We start from the raw sequence: 17,495 nt of genomic DNA on the forward strand, positions 1-17,495 counted from the left end.
GGGTTGTAGTTTTCCAGGGCCGTGGACGCGGCCCCCGCCCGGGACGCCCGGCGCGCTTCGTCCCCGCCTTTGCGCACCGCCCCCTCCACCTCTCAACGACGCGCTGGAGCGCAGCGATGGGCTTTGCCCCGGGGCGCCCCAGAGATTGGTGGGGGGGCGGAACCCAGGAGCGCGGCTGCCCGCGGATTGGTGGGGCGCGGCGGAGGCGGGCCCGCGCATGCGTTTAAGGGGCGGCGGCCGGGGTGCGGGGGCCAGTGCCAAGATGTCGACGGCGTCGGTGCCGGAGCTGAAGCAGATCAGCCGAGTGGAGGCTATGCGCCTGGGGCCGGGCTGGAGTCACTCGTGCCACGCCATGCTGTACGCCGCCAACCCCGGGCAGCTCTTCGGCCGAATCCCCATGCGCTTCTCGGTGCTGGTGAGAACGGGCCGGGGGCGGGCGGGGAGCGGGCCGGGGCGCCTCGCCAGCCCTGAGCCCGTCGCCCGGCGCCCCCTTGCAGATGCAGATGCGCTTCGACGGGCTGCTGGGCTTCCCCGGGGGCTTCGTGGACCGGCGCTTCTGGTCGCTGGAGGACGGGCTGAACCGGGTGCTGGGCCTGGGCCTGGGCTGCCTGCGCCTCACCGAGGCCGACTACCTGAGCTCGCACCTGACGGAGGGCCCGCACCGCGTCGTGGCGCACCTGTACGCGCGGCAGCTGACGCTGGAGCAGCTGCACGCCGTGGAGATCAGCGCGGTGCACTCGCGCGACCACGGCCTGGAGGTGGGGCCGCCGTCCGGGCCCCGCCCCCCGCCCCGGGGTTTGGCTCTGGCCCCGTGGAAGGCACCGATGGGTAACACGTCCCCCTGAGCGTCCCCTGGCCGGGCTGGGTGGGGTGTCGCTGTCTCCAGCCACGGGTGGGGCGAGGGGCTGGGGCCGGGCGGCTGGGAAAGGACGGGCGGGGCCGGGACTGGGGCTCCCTCAGGGCTGTGTTCCATCCGCCTTGCTGCCTGCCATTGCCAATCCTGGGAGTGGGGAGCGGGATCGGTGGGGAGGGCGGGATGGGGACGCGGGGCCTGCCTGGGGAGGTGGGAAACGGAGGAGCAAAAGGGGGCGTGGGGCTTGGGAACCTTGGGGGAGGTGTGGCGGCGCTTGGACTTGCGGGTTTTAGGGTCTGGAAGGGCTGGACTGGGGTATGTGGGCCTTGCTGGGTGGAACCGGGAGCATGGGGTGCAGTCGGCGCCAGCCCGGGGTCGAGGGTGGGGAGCATGGGGCTGGCTCACACTTGCTTGGGGAGGAGGGGTCGCACTGCTCCTGGGGAGCTGGCTGCTTCTGGCTCGCCAGTCCCTGCCCGGGCCTCTCATTACTGACGTCCTGGACCAAACTGGCTGCTCCTCCCCGGCCTGGTAGCTTCCAGGCCTCTCCTGCCAGGGTGTCCCGTCTGCCAAGTGGGCCCAGCCCAAACCTTGACTTCCTGTCCTACAGGTGCTGGGCCTTGTGCGGGTCCCACTGTACACGCAGAAGGATCGAGTTGGAGGCTTCCCCAACTTCCTGAGCAATGCCTTCATCAGCACAGCCAAGTACCAGCTCCTCTTCGCCCTCAAGGTGCTCAACATGATGCCCGAGGAGAAGCTGGCTGAGGCCTTGGCCGCAGCCACAGAGAAGCAGAAGAAGGCCCTGGAGAAGCTGCTTCCAGCTTCTTCCTGAGGTGGCTCACATGGCGGCCACCACCCTCCCTGGCTGTGCCCGTGGGCTGGGAAGACTTGGCCCTGGAATTCCTGTGGAAGTATGTCTTAGAGCGTGTTTGTGTTTGCACCCCCTTCTGCCTGCCTGGGCCAGTGGCATCTCATCCCCACTGTCCCAAGCAGTCACGAGGTGGCGGCCAGGCCAACTGGGACCCGGCGGGTCCTCAGGTCGGTCAGTGGGTGGTCTGGGCACACTGGGCCTGGCTCTTCAGGCTCAGGTGTGCTCGCTCACCAAAGGCTCAAACCCTCCTCTGGGTGCATCTCTGTGGGCTGAGGAATGTGCACGGGGTTGGGCGCACAGCTCTGTGCTCAGAAGACGGCGGGCTGCGGCAAGGGATGCCTTTAGGTCAGCTCACTCCTGCATCCTTCCCCTAAGCCAGGCCTGGGTCTGGAACAAGGTCAGCTTGAGGGAGGATGTTATACTGTTAATTTTGGTTGTTGCTGGATTTACTTTGTTCGATTTTCTCTCTCTCAATGCGTGAACTATGGGTGAGGTTTCAGAGTGGCTTTACCCCACTGTGGCTTGGTTCCCAAGGACAGTCAGGGCCTCAGGGGGCCCGGCCATGTATGGATGGAGTTGAAGGAGAAAAAGACAATAAAGTTGCTCCTCAGCTGCTGTGTTTTCTGGTGCGGGGTGGAGGCCTAGGGCTGGGCTTGGGAGAAGCCTCCTTCCTGCTGCTGAATGTGGAGGTTGAGCCCCAGAGGGCCTGGGTTCCGTTCAGATGGAGCTGACCCAGGCCTCCTGTCCTAGGTCCAGACTCAGGAAGGCGCTGCCCTGGCCAGAGGCAACCACTTGTTTCCCAGTGTTTACTGGGGCACCAGCAGCCTGCTGGGGGCTTCTGTGCTGAGACCTTCAAGGAGACCCTGTCCCAATCCTGGCAGCTCCAGCTGCACTGGGTGGAGCCCACTGCCTTTCCTCACTCTGCACATCCCGCAGCAGCTCTAGGGGACAGTCTGCAAACACAGGCTCAGGGTGCAGAGTGGCGGCAGCAGGACCAGAGCTGCCACAGCCAGGAAGACCCTGTATCTGGAAAGTCTCCAGAGTGCAGTTGGAGGTCTTCACAGCCCAGGCTGGTTCCACCTCAGAGCTTGATTTAGGGGTTGAGTGTGGGAAGAGGGTTTGCCATGTGAACCTGGGACGCACTTAGCTGTGAAGCCACTTGTCTTGAGTCGACCAGGACTCTAGAATCATGTGGGCTCCAGGGAGTAGAGGCGTCCCCAAGCTGCAGGGGACAGGCAGGCAGATGCACTGAGTTGTCCTCACCCTGGGCACCAGGGTTCCCAGTTTACTGGGGCTGGGGTCTTGGCAGGGCCTTCCCCTCGCGCTGGTCCTGTTAGGGTCAGTCAGTGGTGTGTGTCACATGACCAGAACTGAGCCCTTCACTGGCTGATCTTAAGTTTTATTTTATAACCAATGACACTTTCCAAGTGCTCCAGTCCTCACCCACAGGGTCAAGTCTCAGTGTGGCACCTGTGTGTGTGGGGGGGAACATGCTGTCTCCCCAAGGCCCTGCCTGGTCTGGATCAGACCAGCCCATGAGCTCTGGGCCTTGCCACCAGGTACTGGGTGACAGGCCCTCGTCCCGCCTCAACATTGGCCTGAGCTGCCTGGCCAGGGCCCGTGGCCCCATCCTGCCTCTGTCTGCGGCTGCTCCTGGGCCCGCTCCTCTGGCCCCACCTGGCCTGGGCACTTGTGGCAGCCCCCTGCCCATGCCCTCTTGACTCCTGGCACAGCTTCAGGGTGGATCAGTCACCCGACGTCAGATTCTGAAAGAAAGGGCCCTGTTAAGAGCAGGAGGGGACAGATGGGCGCACTCACACCGGCCACTGCCCAGAACAGACCTGCAGCACCTGCCTATGTCCTGGCATAGATGGCTGGCTGGCAGACACTCACCGTCCCTCGGGCTAGGGCTCCCGCCACATCTTCCCACTCAGCACCTGCAGCTTCTCCAGGCTCTGGGTTACTGAGCACAGCATTCGCCCTAAGGACATGACCAACAAAGCTCTGAGGGCAGTCTGGGCACAGCAGGGAGAATGGAGGCTCAGGACACTAGGAATGAGCGTGAACCGTTCTTGCCTGGGCTCAGGAGACAGGCAGGGCTGCCCAGAGGTCGGAGTTGACACACCATGGCCTGCCCCACGGCAGTCATGAGCCTGCCAGGTCTGAGGTCTGCCTTGCGGGGAAGAGCTCAAACCTGTTTTCCCTGGAAGATCCTTCTGCCTCCCCTTGAAATAAAAGGGGCTCTGAGTCTTCACCACAGCCTGAGGCAGAGGTGAAGCCACCTACTGACCCCTGGAGACTCACCAATCTCATGGACATGGTCCTCCAGGGCCCCCGAGAGCTCAGGAAGGCTCATGGCCTGCAGGGACGCTTGCCAGCCTTTGCAGCCTATGTGCAGAGAACTGAGTTGGCCTGGGTTCTGCCACCACAGGCCCTGCTTCTTGGTCCTAAGCCCCTGGAACTTCCTGTGATCTGAACGCTCCACACCCAATTGCCAGTGCCTGAGTGACCCCCAAAGACCAAGGCCAGGAGCAGTGTCTGCTCCCCAACTTGGGGGTCCATGAAACCAGAAAGACTTGTAACATCAAAGTGTTGTGTCCTGCTGGTGGGTCAGACACTCACTGCCAGGCCAGGTTCAGCCCCAGGAGAGAGAGTGGGAGGGTCCCTGGCAAGGCTGTGCTCCTGGATGGCTGTGGCCCTGGCTGGAGGCTTGCAGAAGTCACTGGAAGCCCCAGACAGCCCCACAGGCCAAGGCATGGGCCCGTTCCCAGTACTGTCACAGCTGTGCCCGGCACCGCTGGGGTGTGGATGGTTCTCCCATCACAGGTGAGGAAGTAGGCTTGAGTTCCCAGGGCGCCTCTCCCCTGGATTCTGGGAGGGCGAAACCATGCTGAGCCCACAGGGCCAGACCTGGTCTTCGGGCTTCCCTGTCTCCCTCTGCCTGGCCCAGAGCCAGGCCACCGCTCTTACCTGCTAAGGGGGAGGCCAGGCCAGAGGCAGCCGCACCAGGAAACTGGTCCTGCCTCATGCGGGCTGACAGCTCAGCTTGACAGGCTCTGCCAGACACAAGAACAAGTGGGGGTGAGGCAGAGGCCTGATTGTCCCTGTAGCCACCTTCACGGGCTTGGCGAGCACCCCAGGAAGTCGTGCTGACCAGGAGAAACCCCTGTGGATTTCTGCAGCCCTGCCTGCTGCCCAGGCTGCCCTGCAGGGAGGAGGGGTCAGAAAGAAAAGGGGTGGGGAGGGAGTGGCTTCAGACCCCGATGTGTACCCCATGGTTAGAGAGCGGGGAGGAAGTCATGCGAGGAGGGGCCATTCAGAGCCACTCACCGCAGCTGGTCCAGAACAGCAGCAGCATCCTGAGCCACAGCCCAGGCCTCACGCAGCTGGGCCTGCATGTCCTTGCGGGCGCCGTCCTGCTCTAGGAGGCAACTCTCCACCACAGCCCGCAGCTCCTGCTCCTGGGACACCTGGCCCCGCATGGCCTCCACCTCCTCACAGCGCTGCCGAGAGGGAGGGGGAGGCTGGGAGGCAGCCCGGCAGGTGGAGCCTCCTCTATGTCTGTCATTCTGTGTGACTGTCTCTCTCTCTTCCATCGCAGAGCCTCCTGGCCCTGTCCTGTGTGCCGGCCACTCTCCTTGGTGTCCACTTGACCACCTGTAGTGTCTACCTGGGCAGTTCTAACTTTCTAGCAGGTTGGAACGTTTGCCCCTGCCCTGGGCCCACTCTGCGGGTGTTGTCCCTGTCCCTTTCCCATTGCCCCCGCATCTGCCTGTTCCCACTCACCTTGTGCAGCTGGATGGCGAGCTCCTGCATCTCAGCCTCCAGTCGGTCAGCATAGGCCAGCTCCAGGGCATCCCCGGGCGGGCGGGCGCTGCTGTGCCAGCGGGCAATGGCAGAGGTCATCTTCCTCTTGGGCCCAAACAGCCTGCAGGGGTCAGAGACAGATGTGGATCAACATACAGTGGGCGCCAGCTGGTCCCAGGGTATGGGTCTGGCCTGAGGGGGTGGGGCCAGCATGGACTCACGTGATACCGATCTCCTTCAGGTCGCTCTCGGTGAGCGTCAGGAAGATGCGCAGGTCCACGTCCTGCTCCTCAAACACCTGGAGGTACTTCAGACACCCAATCTGCTCCAGCAGCATGGCCAGGTCCTGAGGGCAGAGGGAGGGCCATGCTCGCTACACATTCCCAGCTTGGTTTCTGTTCCAAGCCCGACTCCCGAGCTTAGCCCAAGACAGCAACTTGTCTGTGGGTGCAGCACCCAAGCCACTCCCTCCCTCGGCGCCCTCAGGCAGAGCTGGAAGTCTGCAGGCAGGCTCAGGGTCTGGTCCAGGACTGCTCTCTCCATGGTCTGTGGCCTCATCTCATATTTATCACTGGGGACCAGACTTCTCATCCGCATGCATGCTCAGCTCTACAGGGTGTTGCTAACAAGTTCTTGCATGTGGGGAGTCCCTTCTCTCTTGTTCAAGACTTCCTCTGTGTGACGTTCCAACTTGGATATGTCCAAGTACAGTGCTCTCCAAGTTGACCCTACTTAGAGTTCACTGAGCTCCTCAACATGGAGATCCATGTTCTGATCAAGTGTGAGACGATTGGGCTGTTCCTCAAGCATTTTTCTTGCTCATCTCGTCTCTTCTCCTGGAACACCGTCATGTGTATGCTGGTGTGCCTGAGTGTCTTGCAGCTCTCTGTTCACTGGTCTTCATTCTTTCTGTTTCTCAGGTTTTTTGACTCTTCTGCTTGCTCAAACCTGTCATGGAGCCTGTCTGGTGAGATTTTCATCTCCAGCATCCCCATTTTTGCAAGTTCAATGGAGGAACTCCCAAAGGCTGTTACTCTGCCATTTCCTTCAAACTGCTTCCTGAGAGACAGTCTAGGATTCCACCACGGCCACAGGACCTGAGCAGGGCACCTGTTCCCTGAGCCTGGGATGCAGGCCTGGGGGGCGCTGCAAGTGGAAGCCACCAAAACCAGGCTTTCTAGGAGCACACATAGTGCAGAGGCTCCCCTGCCACCTTGGAGCCTCAAGCCCACACAGAGCTGGAGAACTTGTACACACCCAGGAGGTGGCTAGGCAGCAAGTGGCACCTGTGAGCCCAGGGTGACGGCAGTAAGGATGGCCCACACAGTGTGCAGTCCCTTTGTCCCTGCTTCACACGCATCTCGTCACGATCTCCTGCAAGCTGCTCTGAGATCAGTCCTGTTCTCCTTCTCCCGGATTGTGGTTGAACACTAAAGGAGACAGCCCATGCCACGGAGAGAACCAAACACAAGCCCTGAGACTGCACCATGAGCCACGAGGAGCTGACTCCCGGCCTGCAGAGATCTATAGGTCATTTGGCAAAAAGCCACCACTGTTCTATTCTCCCATTTGTGCCTGGCTTATCAAAAATTCACAACAGATGCCGCACCAGTCACAGAAAGCACCATCTTTACTTTTTTTTTTTTTTTGAGTTGGAGTCTCACTCTGTTGCCCAGACTGGAGTGTAGTGGCCGCTCCCGGCCACCGCAGCCTTGAACTGCTGGGCTCCAGCGATCCTTCCGCCTCAGCCTTCCAAGTAGCCGGAATTACAGGCATGCGCTACCACGCCCGGCTGATTTTTTGATTTATTGTAGAGATGAGGTCTCGCTGCCCAGGCGGGTCTCGAACCCGCGGGCTCAGGCAATCCACTCACCTCAGCCTCCCAAAGGCGCAGGATTACAGGCTGAGCCACCGAGCCCGGCTAGGCACCATCTTTTCTAAGAGTCTAATCACCAGTTTCACAAATGGGCTTACCTGGGGTCCTGAATAGGGAGACCTCTCTGTTTTGGGGTTAGATCCTGGGGTACAGGCTGCCCTGGAAGGCCCAGTGTTGGAAGGCCACTGGTTGTCACTGCTGCTATAACGATTCTTGGCCTTCATGTAGTTTTTAGCTTGTTTGTGAACTGAGCTTTTGCATGCGTGATCTGAATCCTGCGTGAGAGGGACATGTTTGAAGGAACATATCGGTGAAGGCTTGAACCTTCAGGAAGCCCCACCTGCCGCCACACAGAGGACTCCTGTGTTCCCCGCTGCACTCTGCCACCCACCTTAGGGCAGGCCTCTGAGAGGGCAGGCCCCGCATGCTGCCCTTCCCAGCCTGGCACAATCAACCGTGGGACGTCAGGTATCCCCGGTACCCAGGGGAAAGGGAGCCAAGAGATCAAGAGGGAAGTTTCACCTCGTCACTTTCCACGGAGGCTTCGCTGCTGAGTTCCTGGGCTATGGCCAGACCCTCACTGCTGCTGCTGCTCTGGACGGCCCCAAGGTTGGTACAGAAAGCTCGCTCCTCTGGCAGCAGGAAGACAGACGCCAGCCTGCAGCCCTTGCTCCCCAGAGCCCAGGCCAGGCTGCTGCAGCCATGACACTCCTAACTCCCCGCCCAGCTGGATGTTCTCTTCGGTTTCCTGCTGCCTGCTTGTCCTGAGCCCTTCTTTCCGTACATACACACAGGCAGGGCGCTGATCTTTTCTGTTCATTGATAAACCCCAAGCAGTGCTTGGCACCCAGTGGGCACTCCACAAACTGCACGTGTTAAGTGTAACAGACACACCCCCCAAAGGCTTCGGAGGGCTTCCATGCCAGGGGCTGAACCTGGCAGTGTGGAATGGCTGTCTTGATCTGCATGGGGACACTGTGCCAGAAGCTTCTTGTCACCTGGCCTGTGCCAGTTTCTTTGGTTTTCCTCACATGAACCAGGGCTCTCTACACCTCTCCCTTCTTGTTCTCTAGTGGGTAGAGGGCCAAGCCCCAGCTGTGTGGGTAGGGAGGGCGGGGCTTGGAGTCCAGGGCCAGACTGTGCAGTGGGGGCGAGGGCATGTGCCTACCCCGGCTGCTGCTGCTGCTGCTCTCCACGTCCCGGTCGTTGATGGGGGAGGTGACATCCCGATAACAGAGGCCCTCCCCTTCCAGGGGGTTCTCATCACTGCTATTGAAGGTGACATAGCCCCGTGGAGGCACCTGCTCTGTGTACAGAAAGGGACACGTAAACCTGCATGAACACAGAAGTGAACATGCATTCGTTCCAAATGCCACCCTTTCCGCAGAGGCTCCTGGTGTGAGAAGGCCTGGGGCTCCAGGCAGGCAGCTCCTTGGTCATCACATCATCAGCTCACTGCGGTCACCTGGCCATAACCTGCTTATAGCATACTGCTGAGGAAATCTGCTCTGAGGAGTCAGAGATCCTGCAGTGCTGGCGACAAGTACCAGGGGGCCAGGGCTGGTGCTCAGTCAAGCCTGGGTCCTCTCCCTTGTACTGTGCAAATCTTTTTCAAGTGGAAAAAGCAGGAAATGGTAAGCCATATTTGCAGATTCCTGAGCCAAAACAAAACTATCACTAGGTGTTCCTTTCAGCTGGAAACATCTAATAACTTCCCCCCCGACACATACACATATCCACACACCTCTACCAGGTGTCTTTACAGTCTTTTAAAATAGAGGCATTTAGAGACAGTCCTCCTAGGGCCAGTCAACGTCAGCCAAAAAAAGCCAGCAGAACAGAAGAGGGAAGGCCCTGGGCTCAAAATGAGCAGAAATAACACAAAATTATATCACTCTTGACTGGATCTGCCTGGAAGAAGGCAAGTAGAAAACGCAGAACACAAACCAGAGTTTAATTCCAATTGGGCCCCTGCCTCTTCCCCAGAGAAAGCACATTTATCTGCATAAAAACACAGGCTGGTAGGACTTGGGGGAACTTTTCTTTTATACCTTTTCCTAGTTATGGAGATTTTTTTTCTTAATAATCACATGCTATTTATAATTCAAAAAGATTTTAAATTACTGGCAAAGAGAATATACGCACTTCAGAAGGCAGAAGAGGAAATAACAAAAATCTCCTGAAATGCCACACCTGAGAGACAACTACCATCCTTACTTTTCTCCAAGTGCACAAAAATGTACACAAATGGCTTCAGCACCTTATGATTTTGGTAATTTTAAAGAATAAGAATTCTATTTTAGAAAAGCATTTGTTTATGGCCATAGAGATCAATCACCCCACCTCCCCCTAGGGATAAGACCTCTCTTCCCTATCCCTTGCTGTTCCTCTCAGGCTGGGATGGGGACGGGGACTCCTTAGAAGGAACAGATTCTACCAAACAGAGAATGACCCAGCCAAGTGTCCCAGAGCTAGGTGCTCACTGCCCCCCAGACAGGACATGGGCAGGCCCTCATGCTGCTGTGGGAGCTGCCAGCACTGGAGGGAAGGCCTTCCCAGGGGCCCAGTTATCCACCCCCCCTAGGACGACGGGAGAAGGTGGGCTTGCAAGTTCCCAACTCAGCCCCAGGGCTTGTGAAGACAGAAATCTACACACCTTAGGTTTCTTCCTGGGGTCTTAGAAGGGAATTGAGTGACTCATGGACCCTTGACTGAAACATGGTCACCTCGGGCTGGGAAAGTCAATCTCTTCCAAGTCCAGGCCTCAGGCCCTGCTCCTCAAAGGGCCCAGCCACCCAGCCACTTGGCTTGTGATAGCCATCAAAGGAAGATGCAACAAATAACTCAGTCTGATCTCTTAGAAAGGCCAGAGCACGAGAGAGTGAGCACCAAACTCAGCCTGCCTACAGAAGAGTTGCTCAGCACTCGCCAGGAGCACATCATCACCTAGGACAACAGCTTGAGGAAAACTCTGCTCTGGAAACCTGGGGGGCTGACAGGTGTGAGCTCAGATGCATTGTCTTGAGAAGAGGGAGCAGGAACAGGGCCTTCCCTTGGCCTTCTGCCCTGGGGGCACGGTCCACTTGGCCCAGAGGATGGGGGCAGAGCCAGGGAAGCAGCACTCCTGGCGCCACACCTTTCCTCCATGGCTGGCCTGCCTGTGAGAGGGATGAGATCTGAGCTTGGCTACACTCCTGCCAACATTCTGTTTCTCATTTTAACCAAGGAAAAGGAAAGCCAAGGAGATGAACCCCAAACCAAGAGCTAGCCAAAGACTAGTGGATTTCCATCACTGTAGTCAACTGAGTCTTACTGCTTGAGCTCGAAAGGCCCAGTGACCTGTTCCCTGCAGTCCAGGGACCCGCTTTTCAGAAGCCTGTTCTGTTCTTGCTGAGACAGAAGCTTGGGCTGTGATGTCCAAATGCCCTCTGGACATGTGGGTGCTCACCATAGCCAGGCTGCGAGGCCTTGCCCCGGAGGCCGATTGCTGTGATCCTGGCTAAGGCTCGTGGCCCCTCGTGGATACTGAGGCCCTTCTTCCGACACGGCCTCTGTCTCTGAGGAACGGGACAGGATTCATCCGAAGAGCTCAAATCTTCGTATTTTTCTGTGGATCAGACACCAAAATTAAGGCAATCTGTGTACTGATATTCTAACCCTTATGGTAAACTGGAAGAAAATAATTGCAGCTGGTTTTCTTAAGAAGAGAAGCGTTTTTGCCAGGACGTCACTTGTGAGAAGCCCTAACAGGCCAGCCACTGCCCTCATGGGTTGCAGGGGGCTGCCAAGGTAGTCACAATGGGGAGCTCCACTCCATCCTGTTCATCTCTAGGTGTCCAAAATTGTTCCTAAGGCTGTGTTATTTGTAATCAGAAATAATTTTGTTCTCAGTTAAAGGAATAAGTAAAATCCATCTCTTCATAAAAATATGGTACTATCAGTCACATTTCATAAGTATTTTATTTTATTTATTTATTTATTTATTTTTCTTTTTTTAATTTGAGTTGGAGTCTCACTCTGTCACCCAGACTGGAGTGCAGTGGCCGCTCCCGGCCACCGCAGCCTCGACCTGCTGGGTTCTGGCGATCCTTCCGCCTCAGCCTTCCAAGTAGCTGGAACTACAGGCGCGCGCTACCACGTCCGGCTAATTTTTTTGATTTATTGTAGAGATGAGGTCTCGCCAAGTTGCCCAGCTGGGTCTCGAACCCATGGGCTCAGGCAATCCACTCACCTTGGCCTCCCAAAGTGGGATTACAGGCTGAGCCACCAAGCCTGACTTCATAAGCATTTTAAATGTTCAGCTTAAACAACCTCCTGGGAAGCAAATGCTGTATGTTTGCTATGATTTACAAAGTATTTCAAATCACTACCCTATCTGAGCTGTCGGGGCACAACATGCCTAGGCTTTTGCCATTTTACAGTTTTCCATGGTTTTTTCTATTTGATCAGACCTATAAGGCAAAACGCAGAGGTTTATTTGTATAGGGCTCTGGTGTGATTCTACTTTGTTTCTTTTTTTTTTTTCTTTTTTGAGTCAGGGTCTCACTCTGTCACCCAGGCTAGAGTGCAGTAGCACGAACATGGCTCACCACAGCCTCAATCTCCTGGGCTTGGGCAGACCTTCCACCTCAGCCTCCCATTGCTGGGACTACAGATGTATACCACACCTAGCTACTTTTGTTTGTTTGCTTTTTTTGTTTTTTGGGTTTTTTTTTTTTAGTTGGAGTCTCACTCTGTCGCCCAGACTGGAGTGTAGTGGTATGTTCCCGGCCACTGCAGCCTCAACCTGCTGGGCTCTGGCGATCCTTCCGTTTCAGCCTTCCACGTAGCTGGAACTACAGGCACGTGCTACCACGCCCAGCTAATTTTTTATTTTTATTGTAGAGACGAGGTCTCGCCAAGTTGCCCGGGTGGGTCTTGAACTCAAGGGGTCAGGCAATCCACTCGCCTTGGCCTCCCAAAGTGCTGGGATTAAGGGTTGAGCCACCGAGCCCAGCAAATTTTTGTTGTTGTTGTTGTTGTTGTTGTTGCTTAGGCTGGTCTTGAACTCCTGGGTGCAAGCAATCCTCCCACCTCGGCCTCTCAAAGTGCTAGGACTACAGGCATGAGTCACCACGCCTAGCCTGATTCTACTTTCAAGAGATGAAAGGAGGCATATATAGGAAGAATTGCTAAAATTTCACTGTGGAGTTGGTAAACTGAAGTGGAGATGGGGGAGAGGTTGTTCCATGACCATCTCACTCCGTAAGAGCTGGTGTTGATTACAAAACGACTCTGACTCCAGGAATGGTGCTAGGCTGAGCCTGGCCCTGGAATGGGTGCTGGCTCACTCGGGTGTGAACTGACAGCACACGTCAGGGCAGAGCAGTGAGCTACAGAGCCCAGGTCCCAGACTGGGCCACTCTGTCCTTGCCCCATTATACACTGCCACACACTCAAATACCTATGCCACCCCACGGAGACTGTGGTTCCATCCAAAGATGAAGTTATAAGAAAAGATGTACAGAGGAGGGGGCCACCGCAGTGAGGGCAGCTCTGTACATGTGAACAACCCAACACATCATCAGAATGGCAAAAAAGAACAGAACAGGCAAAGGTAGAGCAGGCGCTGGGGACAATGAAAGAGCAAGGGCTGCGACCCTGCTGGCACAGCACAGTTCAGGCCAGAACGCATTCCACGTGACAGAGAGGGCTACTGTGGCACTAACAGCCCAATACCGTGAAGCCACAACAAGTTATGGATATGTCACCCAAAACTGCAGCAATTTCCTGTATAAATCAGAAATTACAATATATGCAAGGAAAATAGAAACACTAATTATAGGTGACTTTGTGGAAAAAGAAACAAAAATACATAATAATCAGTAAGACAGATATCTAGATATATACTAAATCTCATACCTAAATAACAGAGAATACAGCCTCTTATCAAGCAAAATACGATCATTACGTGGCAATTAAGACATCAGTAACTTTTACAAAGTAGAAGAATTATAAACATTCTCTGATCAGATGAATTAGATAAGAGTTGGTTAGAATAGCATGAGAAATTAATCACAAAACCAAAAAGGCCTCTCCCCCTAGAAATTTAAAAACAGGCTGGGCTCAGTGGCTCAGTCTGTAATCCTAGCACTTTGGGAGGCCAAGGCAAGTGGATTGCCTGAGCCTGCAGGTTTGAGAACAGCCTGGGCAACTCGGTGAGACCTTGTCTCTACAATAAATCAAAAACTAGCTGGGCGTGGTAGTGCGTGCCTATAGTTCCAGCTACTTGGAAGACTGAAGCGGAAGGATCGCTGGAGCCCAGTAGGTCGACGCTGGGGTGGCTATGAGTGTGCCACTGCACTCCAGCCTGGGCGATGGAGTGAAACCCTAACCCTCCGCCAAAAAAAAAGAAATTAGAAAACAAAAACAACCACAACCACAAAACTTCTATTAGACAACTCTTGGGTGAAGAGGACGATATAACTCAAAATTATAGAATTTCTGAAAAACAATGATAATGAAAGTACCACATACCAAAATTCCTGGGATACATTTAAAGCAGTAAAAATTGAGCCAGGCGTGGTGGCTCATGCCTATAATCCCAGCACATTGGGAGGCCAAGGTGACAGGACTGCCTAAGCCCACAGGTTCAAGACCTGGGCAATGTGGCAAGACCTCATCTCTACAGTTAAAAAAAAAAAGTAGCTGAGCATGGTGGCATGTGCCTGTAGTTCCAGTTACTTGGAAGGCTGAGGGGGAAGGATCACCAGATCCCAGCAGATAGAGGCTGTGATGGCTGTGAGTATGCCACTGCACTCCAGCCTGAGCCACAGAGTGAGACTCCAATTCAATAAATAAATAAACAAACAAACAAATAAATAAAGCAGTAAAAATTCACATCCTTGGCCAGGCTCGGTGGCTCAGCCTATAATCCCGCGATTTGGGAGGCTGAGGTGAGTGGATTGCCTGAGCCCGCGGGTTTGAGACCCGCCTGGGTAACTTGGTGAGACCTCATCTCTACAATAAATCAAAAAAATTAGCCGGGTGTGGTAGTAAACGCCTGTAGTTCCAGCTACTTGGAAGGCTGAGGCGGAAGGATCACCGGAGCCCAGCAGGTCGAGGTTGCAGTGGCCGGGAGCAGCCACTGCACTCCAGTCTGGGTGACAGAGTGAGACTCCAACTCAAAAACAACAACAACAAAAACAAAAACAGCCTGGCTCGGTGGCTCAGCCTGTAATCCTGCGCCTTTGGGAGGCTGAGGTGAGTGGATTGCCTGAGCCCGCGGGTTCAAGACCCGCCTGGGCAACTTGGCGAGACTTCATCTCTACAATAAATCAAAAATCAGCCAGGCATGGTAGCACGTGCCTGTAATTCCGGCTACTCGGAAGGCTGAGGCGGAAGGATCCCCAGAGCCCAGCAGGTCGAGGCTGCAGTGGCCAGGAGCAGTCACTGCACTCCAGTCTGCGCGACTGAGTGAGATTCCAACTCAAAAAAACAAAAAAACAAAAATTCATGTCCTTAAACATTCATATGATCAAAGAGAAACAAAATAATCAAATTCCCAACTCAATCAGAAAAAGAACAAGATAAGCCAGAAGAAAAATAAAAGCAGAAATTAATAAGGTGGCAAACTGAAAGTCAGTAGTAGGTCTAGTTCAAGGCCATATCACCCTGAACACACCCAATCTCGTGAGAGTCAGATCTAATTAACAAATTGGAATCCTATGGGGTTTTGTTTTTATACTAACTAGACAAAGCAATAGTATCTAACTTGAAAAAATGGGAACAAATATAAATATACAAAGTAAGAAATGAGATCCAGCAAGCCCAACACTGGGTATTTATCCAAAGGAAATGAAATCAGTGTATTGAAGAGATATCTGCCCTCCCATGTTGAATGCCCCACTGCTCACAGCAGCCAAGGTATGGAATCAAGGGAAGTGTTCAGCAATGAATGAATCAAGGAAATGGCAGTTATCTCCCTACATGTGAAAAAAGTCTTTGATAAAAATTCAACAGCAATTCCTACAAAAACAACACTCAAGAATATAGGAATTGATTAATACTTTCTCGATATGATAAAATACACATAGGCCTTCCTCTTACCGCCAGCTCCTTACTTATCTGGCATTTCTACTAGGATCAGGCCCGAGGGAAGATGGGCACTATCTCCAGTATTTTTCACACCATCTAGAGGCATTGGCAACTTAACAAAAGAACAGTGTAAGTCATCAAACAAACAATATCAGAGGCACGAGAATACCATGAAGTCGTGAACCCATCTCTACTTGCAGATTATACATGGTATACCTGGAAAGCCCCAGAGAATCAATAATAAAACTGGGCTAGATGCAGTGGCTCACACCTGTAATCCCAGCACTTTGGGAGGCTGAGGAGGGAGGATTGCTTGATTCCAAGAGTTCGAGACCTGCCTAAGCAACATAATGAGACCTCATCTCTACAAATAATCAAAAAATTAGCTGGGCATGGTGGCACATGCCTGTAGTCACAGCTACTCAGGAGGCTGAGATGGAAGGATCACCTGAGCCCAGGAAGTCAAGGCTGCAGTGAGTCGTGGTTGTGGCACTGCACTCCAGCTAAGGCAAGAATGAGACCTCAACTTGAGAAGAAAAAAAAAACTTGAACAATAAAAGAACTCAGCAAGGTAGCAGAGTATAAAATTAGTTTGCAAGACCAGGTGCAAGTGGCCCACATCTGTAATCCCAGCATTTTGGGAGGTGGAGGCAAGAGGACTGCCTGAGCCCAGGGGTTCGAGACCAGCCTGGGCAACTTGGCAAGACCTCGTCTCTACAATAAATCAAAAAAATTAGTTGGGCATGGTGGTGCATGCCTATAGTGCCTGTAGTTCCAGCTACTTGGAAGGCTGAGGTGGAAGGATCGCCTGAGCCCAGCAGGTGTAGTTGTAATTGTGCCACTGTACTCCAGGGTGACAGAGTAAGACTCTGATGCAAAAAATAAAAATACTACTACTAATAAATTAAAATAAAATTAGTATACAGAAATCAGTTGCCTTCATATACACTTACAATAAGCAGTTGAAGGATCTAATGGTAGAAAAAACCCCATTTGCAACAGCAACAGAAATGATCAAATACTCAATACTTCACTTATGTTTTATATGCAAGCTGTATATGAGGAAAAATGTAAGACCTTCCTGCAAGACCCAAAAGTACACTAGAACAAAAAGACATGCCTTATTCCTGGATAGGGCAACTCAACAACATAAAGATATAGTTAATTTATATCTGTCCCACAATCTCAATAAATACATCATCACACTGTTTTTAAAGCGCTGGACAAGTTGATATTCAAATTCACACAAAAAATAAGCAAGCAACAGCTCAAGACAGTGCAAAAAGAAAGCAAGAAGTGGCCAAGCCTAACTGATGGAAACAGACTGCAGAAAAGCCTTACACTCAACATGTGGTCTGCCCACCACCCTCTACTGTAACTGTCTCTCTCTCTCCCCCACTAGACCAGGGGCCTCAACCTCAACCCACGTGGAGTCAGTGGCGGGAGGCAGAGATGGTTTCTAGGCAGGGAAGCCAGAGCCAACTCTCAGAGAAGCAGGTGGGAATCAGGAAAAGGGGTGGGGAGGCACCTTTCTCCCCAGGTGCCCTAACACTCAGGGTGCCTGGGACCCCAGCAGAGTGGCTGGCAGATGCAGCTACCTGGGCTCCGATAGAGGCTCTTGGGCAGGGAGGGAAAGTGTGTGTCCATCAAGGCCACAATCTTCATGTGTCCGTACTGCTTGGCCAGCATCCGGGCTGTGGCTCCGCTGTGGTCTCTCGTGTCCACCTTGACTCCCTATGAACGTCCATGAAAGAGGAGTCAGGAAACTCCTTCAAAGCACCCGGCTTCCTCAGCTGCTAGCCCGGGTGGAGAGAAGGAAGCGCAGCTGCCTGAGGGAGAGGGGCAGGTTTGCTGGCATCATGGCCATCCGTTTGATCTCACTCTCGTTTTTTGAGTTGGAGTCTCACTCCGTCGCCCAGGCTGGGGTGCAGTGGCATGCTCACAGCCACCCCAGAGTCAACCTGCTGGGCTCTGGCAATCCTTCCACCTCAGCCTTCCAAGTAGCTGGAACTACA

The 17,495-nt window shown here is 54.1% G+C and overlaps 2 protein-coding genes across 4 annotated transcripts in view; one reads left to right on the forward strand and one right to left on the reverse strand.

Moving 5' to 3' along the window:
• The first annotated feature begins 92 nt into the window (after positions 1-92).
• On the forward strand, positions 93-2,334 carry NUDT16L1 (nudix hydrolase 16 like 1). Of its 3 annotated transcripts, none has more exons than XM_008058024.2 (3): positions 93-415; positions 498-828; positions 1,461-2,334. In XM_008058024.2, exons 1-3 carry the CDS (start codon positions 218-220, stop codon positions 1,613-1,615), a joined length of 684 nt encoding a protein of 227 aa, XP_008056215.2. In that variant the 5' UTR covers positions 93-217; the 3' UTR covers positions 1,616-2,334. The 3 variants fall into 3 exon arrangements, with proteins under 3 accessions (XP_008056215.2, XP_008056214.1, XP_021568005.1); XM_008058023.1 differs by having other exon boundaries at positions 213-415; positions 498-758; XM_021712330.1 differs by having other exon boundaries at positions 258-415; positions 504-758.
• A 765-nt stretch (positions 2,335-3,099) lies between these two features.
• The window catches only part of ANKS3 (ankyrin repeat and sterile alpha motif domain containing 3), a 29,836-nt gene continuing 15,440 nt past the window's right edge, over positions 3,100-17,495 (reverse strand). Inside the window, exons 6-17 of the mRNA XM_008058026.2 lie at positions 17,079-17,214; positions 10,853-11,011; positions 8,573-8,710; positions 7,927-8,036; positions 7,503-7,679; positions 5,750-5,874; positions 5,508-5,649; positions 5,052-5,224; positions 4,692-4,777; positions 4,026-4,109; positions 3,615-3,702; positions 3,100-3,487 (exon numbers count right to left, since the gene is read on the reverse strand). Coding sequence (XP_008056217.1) covers positions 3,626-3,702; positions 4,026-4,109; positions 4,692-4,777; positions 5,052-5,224; positions 5,508-5,649; positions 5,750-5,874; positions 7,503-7,679; positions 7,927-8,036; positions 8,573-8,710; positions 10,853-11,011; positions 17,079-17,214 — 1,407 coding nt within the window. The 3' untranslated portion in view covers positions 3,100-3,487; positions 3,615-3,625. The remainder of the gene's footprint in view (positions 3,488-3,614; positions 3,703-4,025; positions 4,110-4,691; positions 4,778-5,051; positions 5,225-5,507; positions 5,650-5,749; positions 5,875-7,502; positions 7,680-7,926; positions 8,037-8,572; positions 8,711-10,852; positions 11,012-17,078; positions 17,215-17,495) is intronic.

This window comes from Carlito syrichta, unplaced genomic scaffold, assembly GCF_000164805.1.
Source record: "Carlito syrichta isolate Samal-C Ts95f unplaced genomic scaffold, Tarsius_syrichta-2.0.1 Scaffold303189, whole genome shotgun sequence".
Taxonomy (NCBI): Eukaryota; Metazoa; Chordata; class Mammalia; order Primates; family Tarsiidae; genus Carlito; species Carlito syrichta.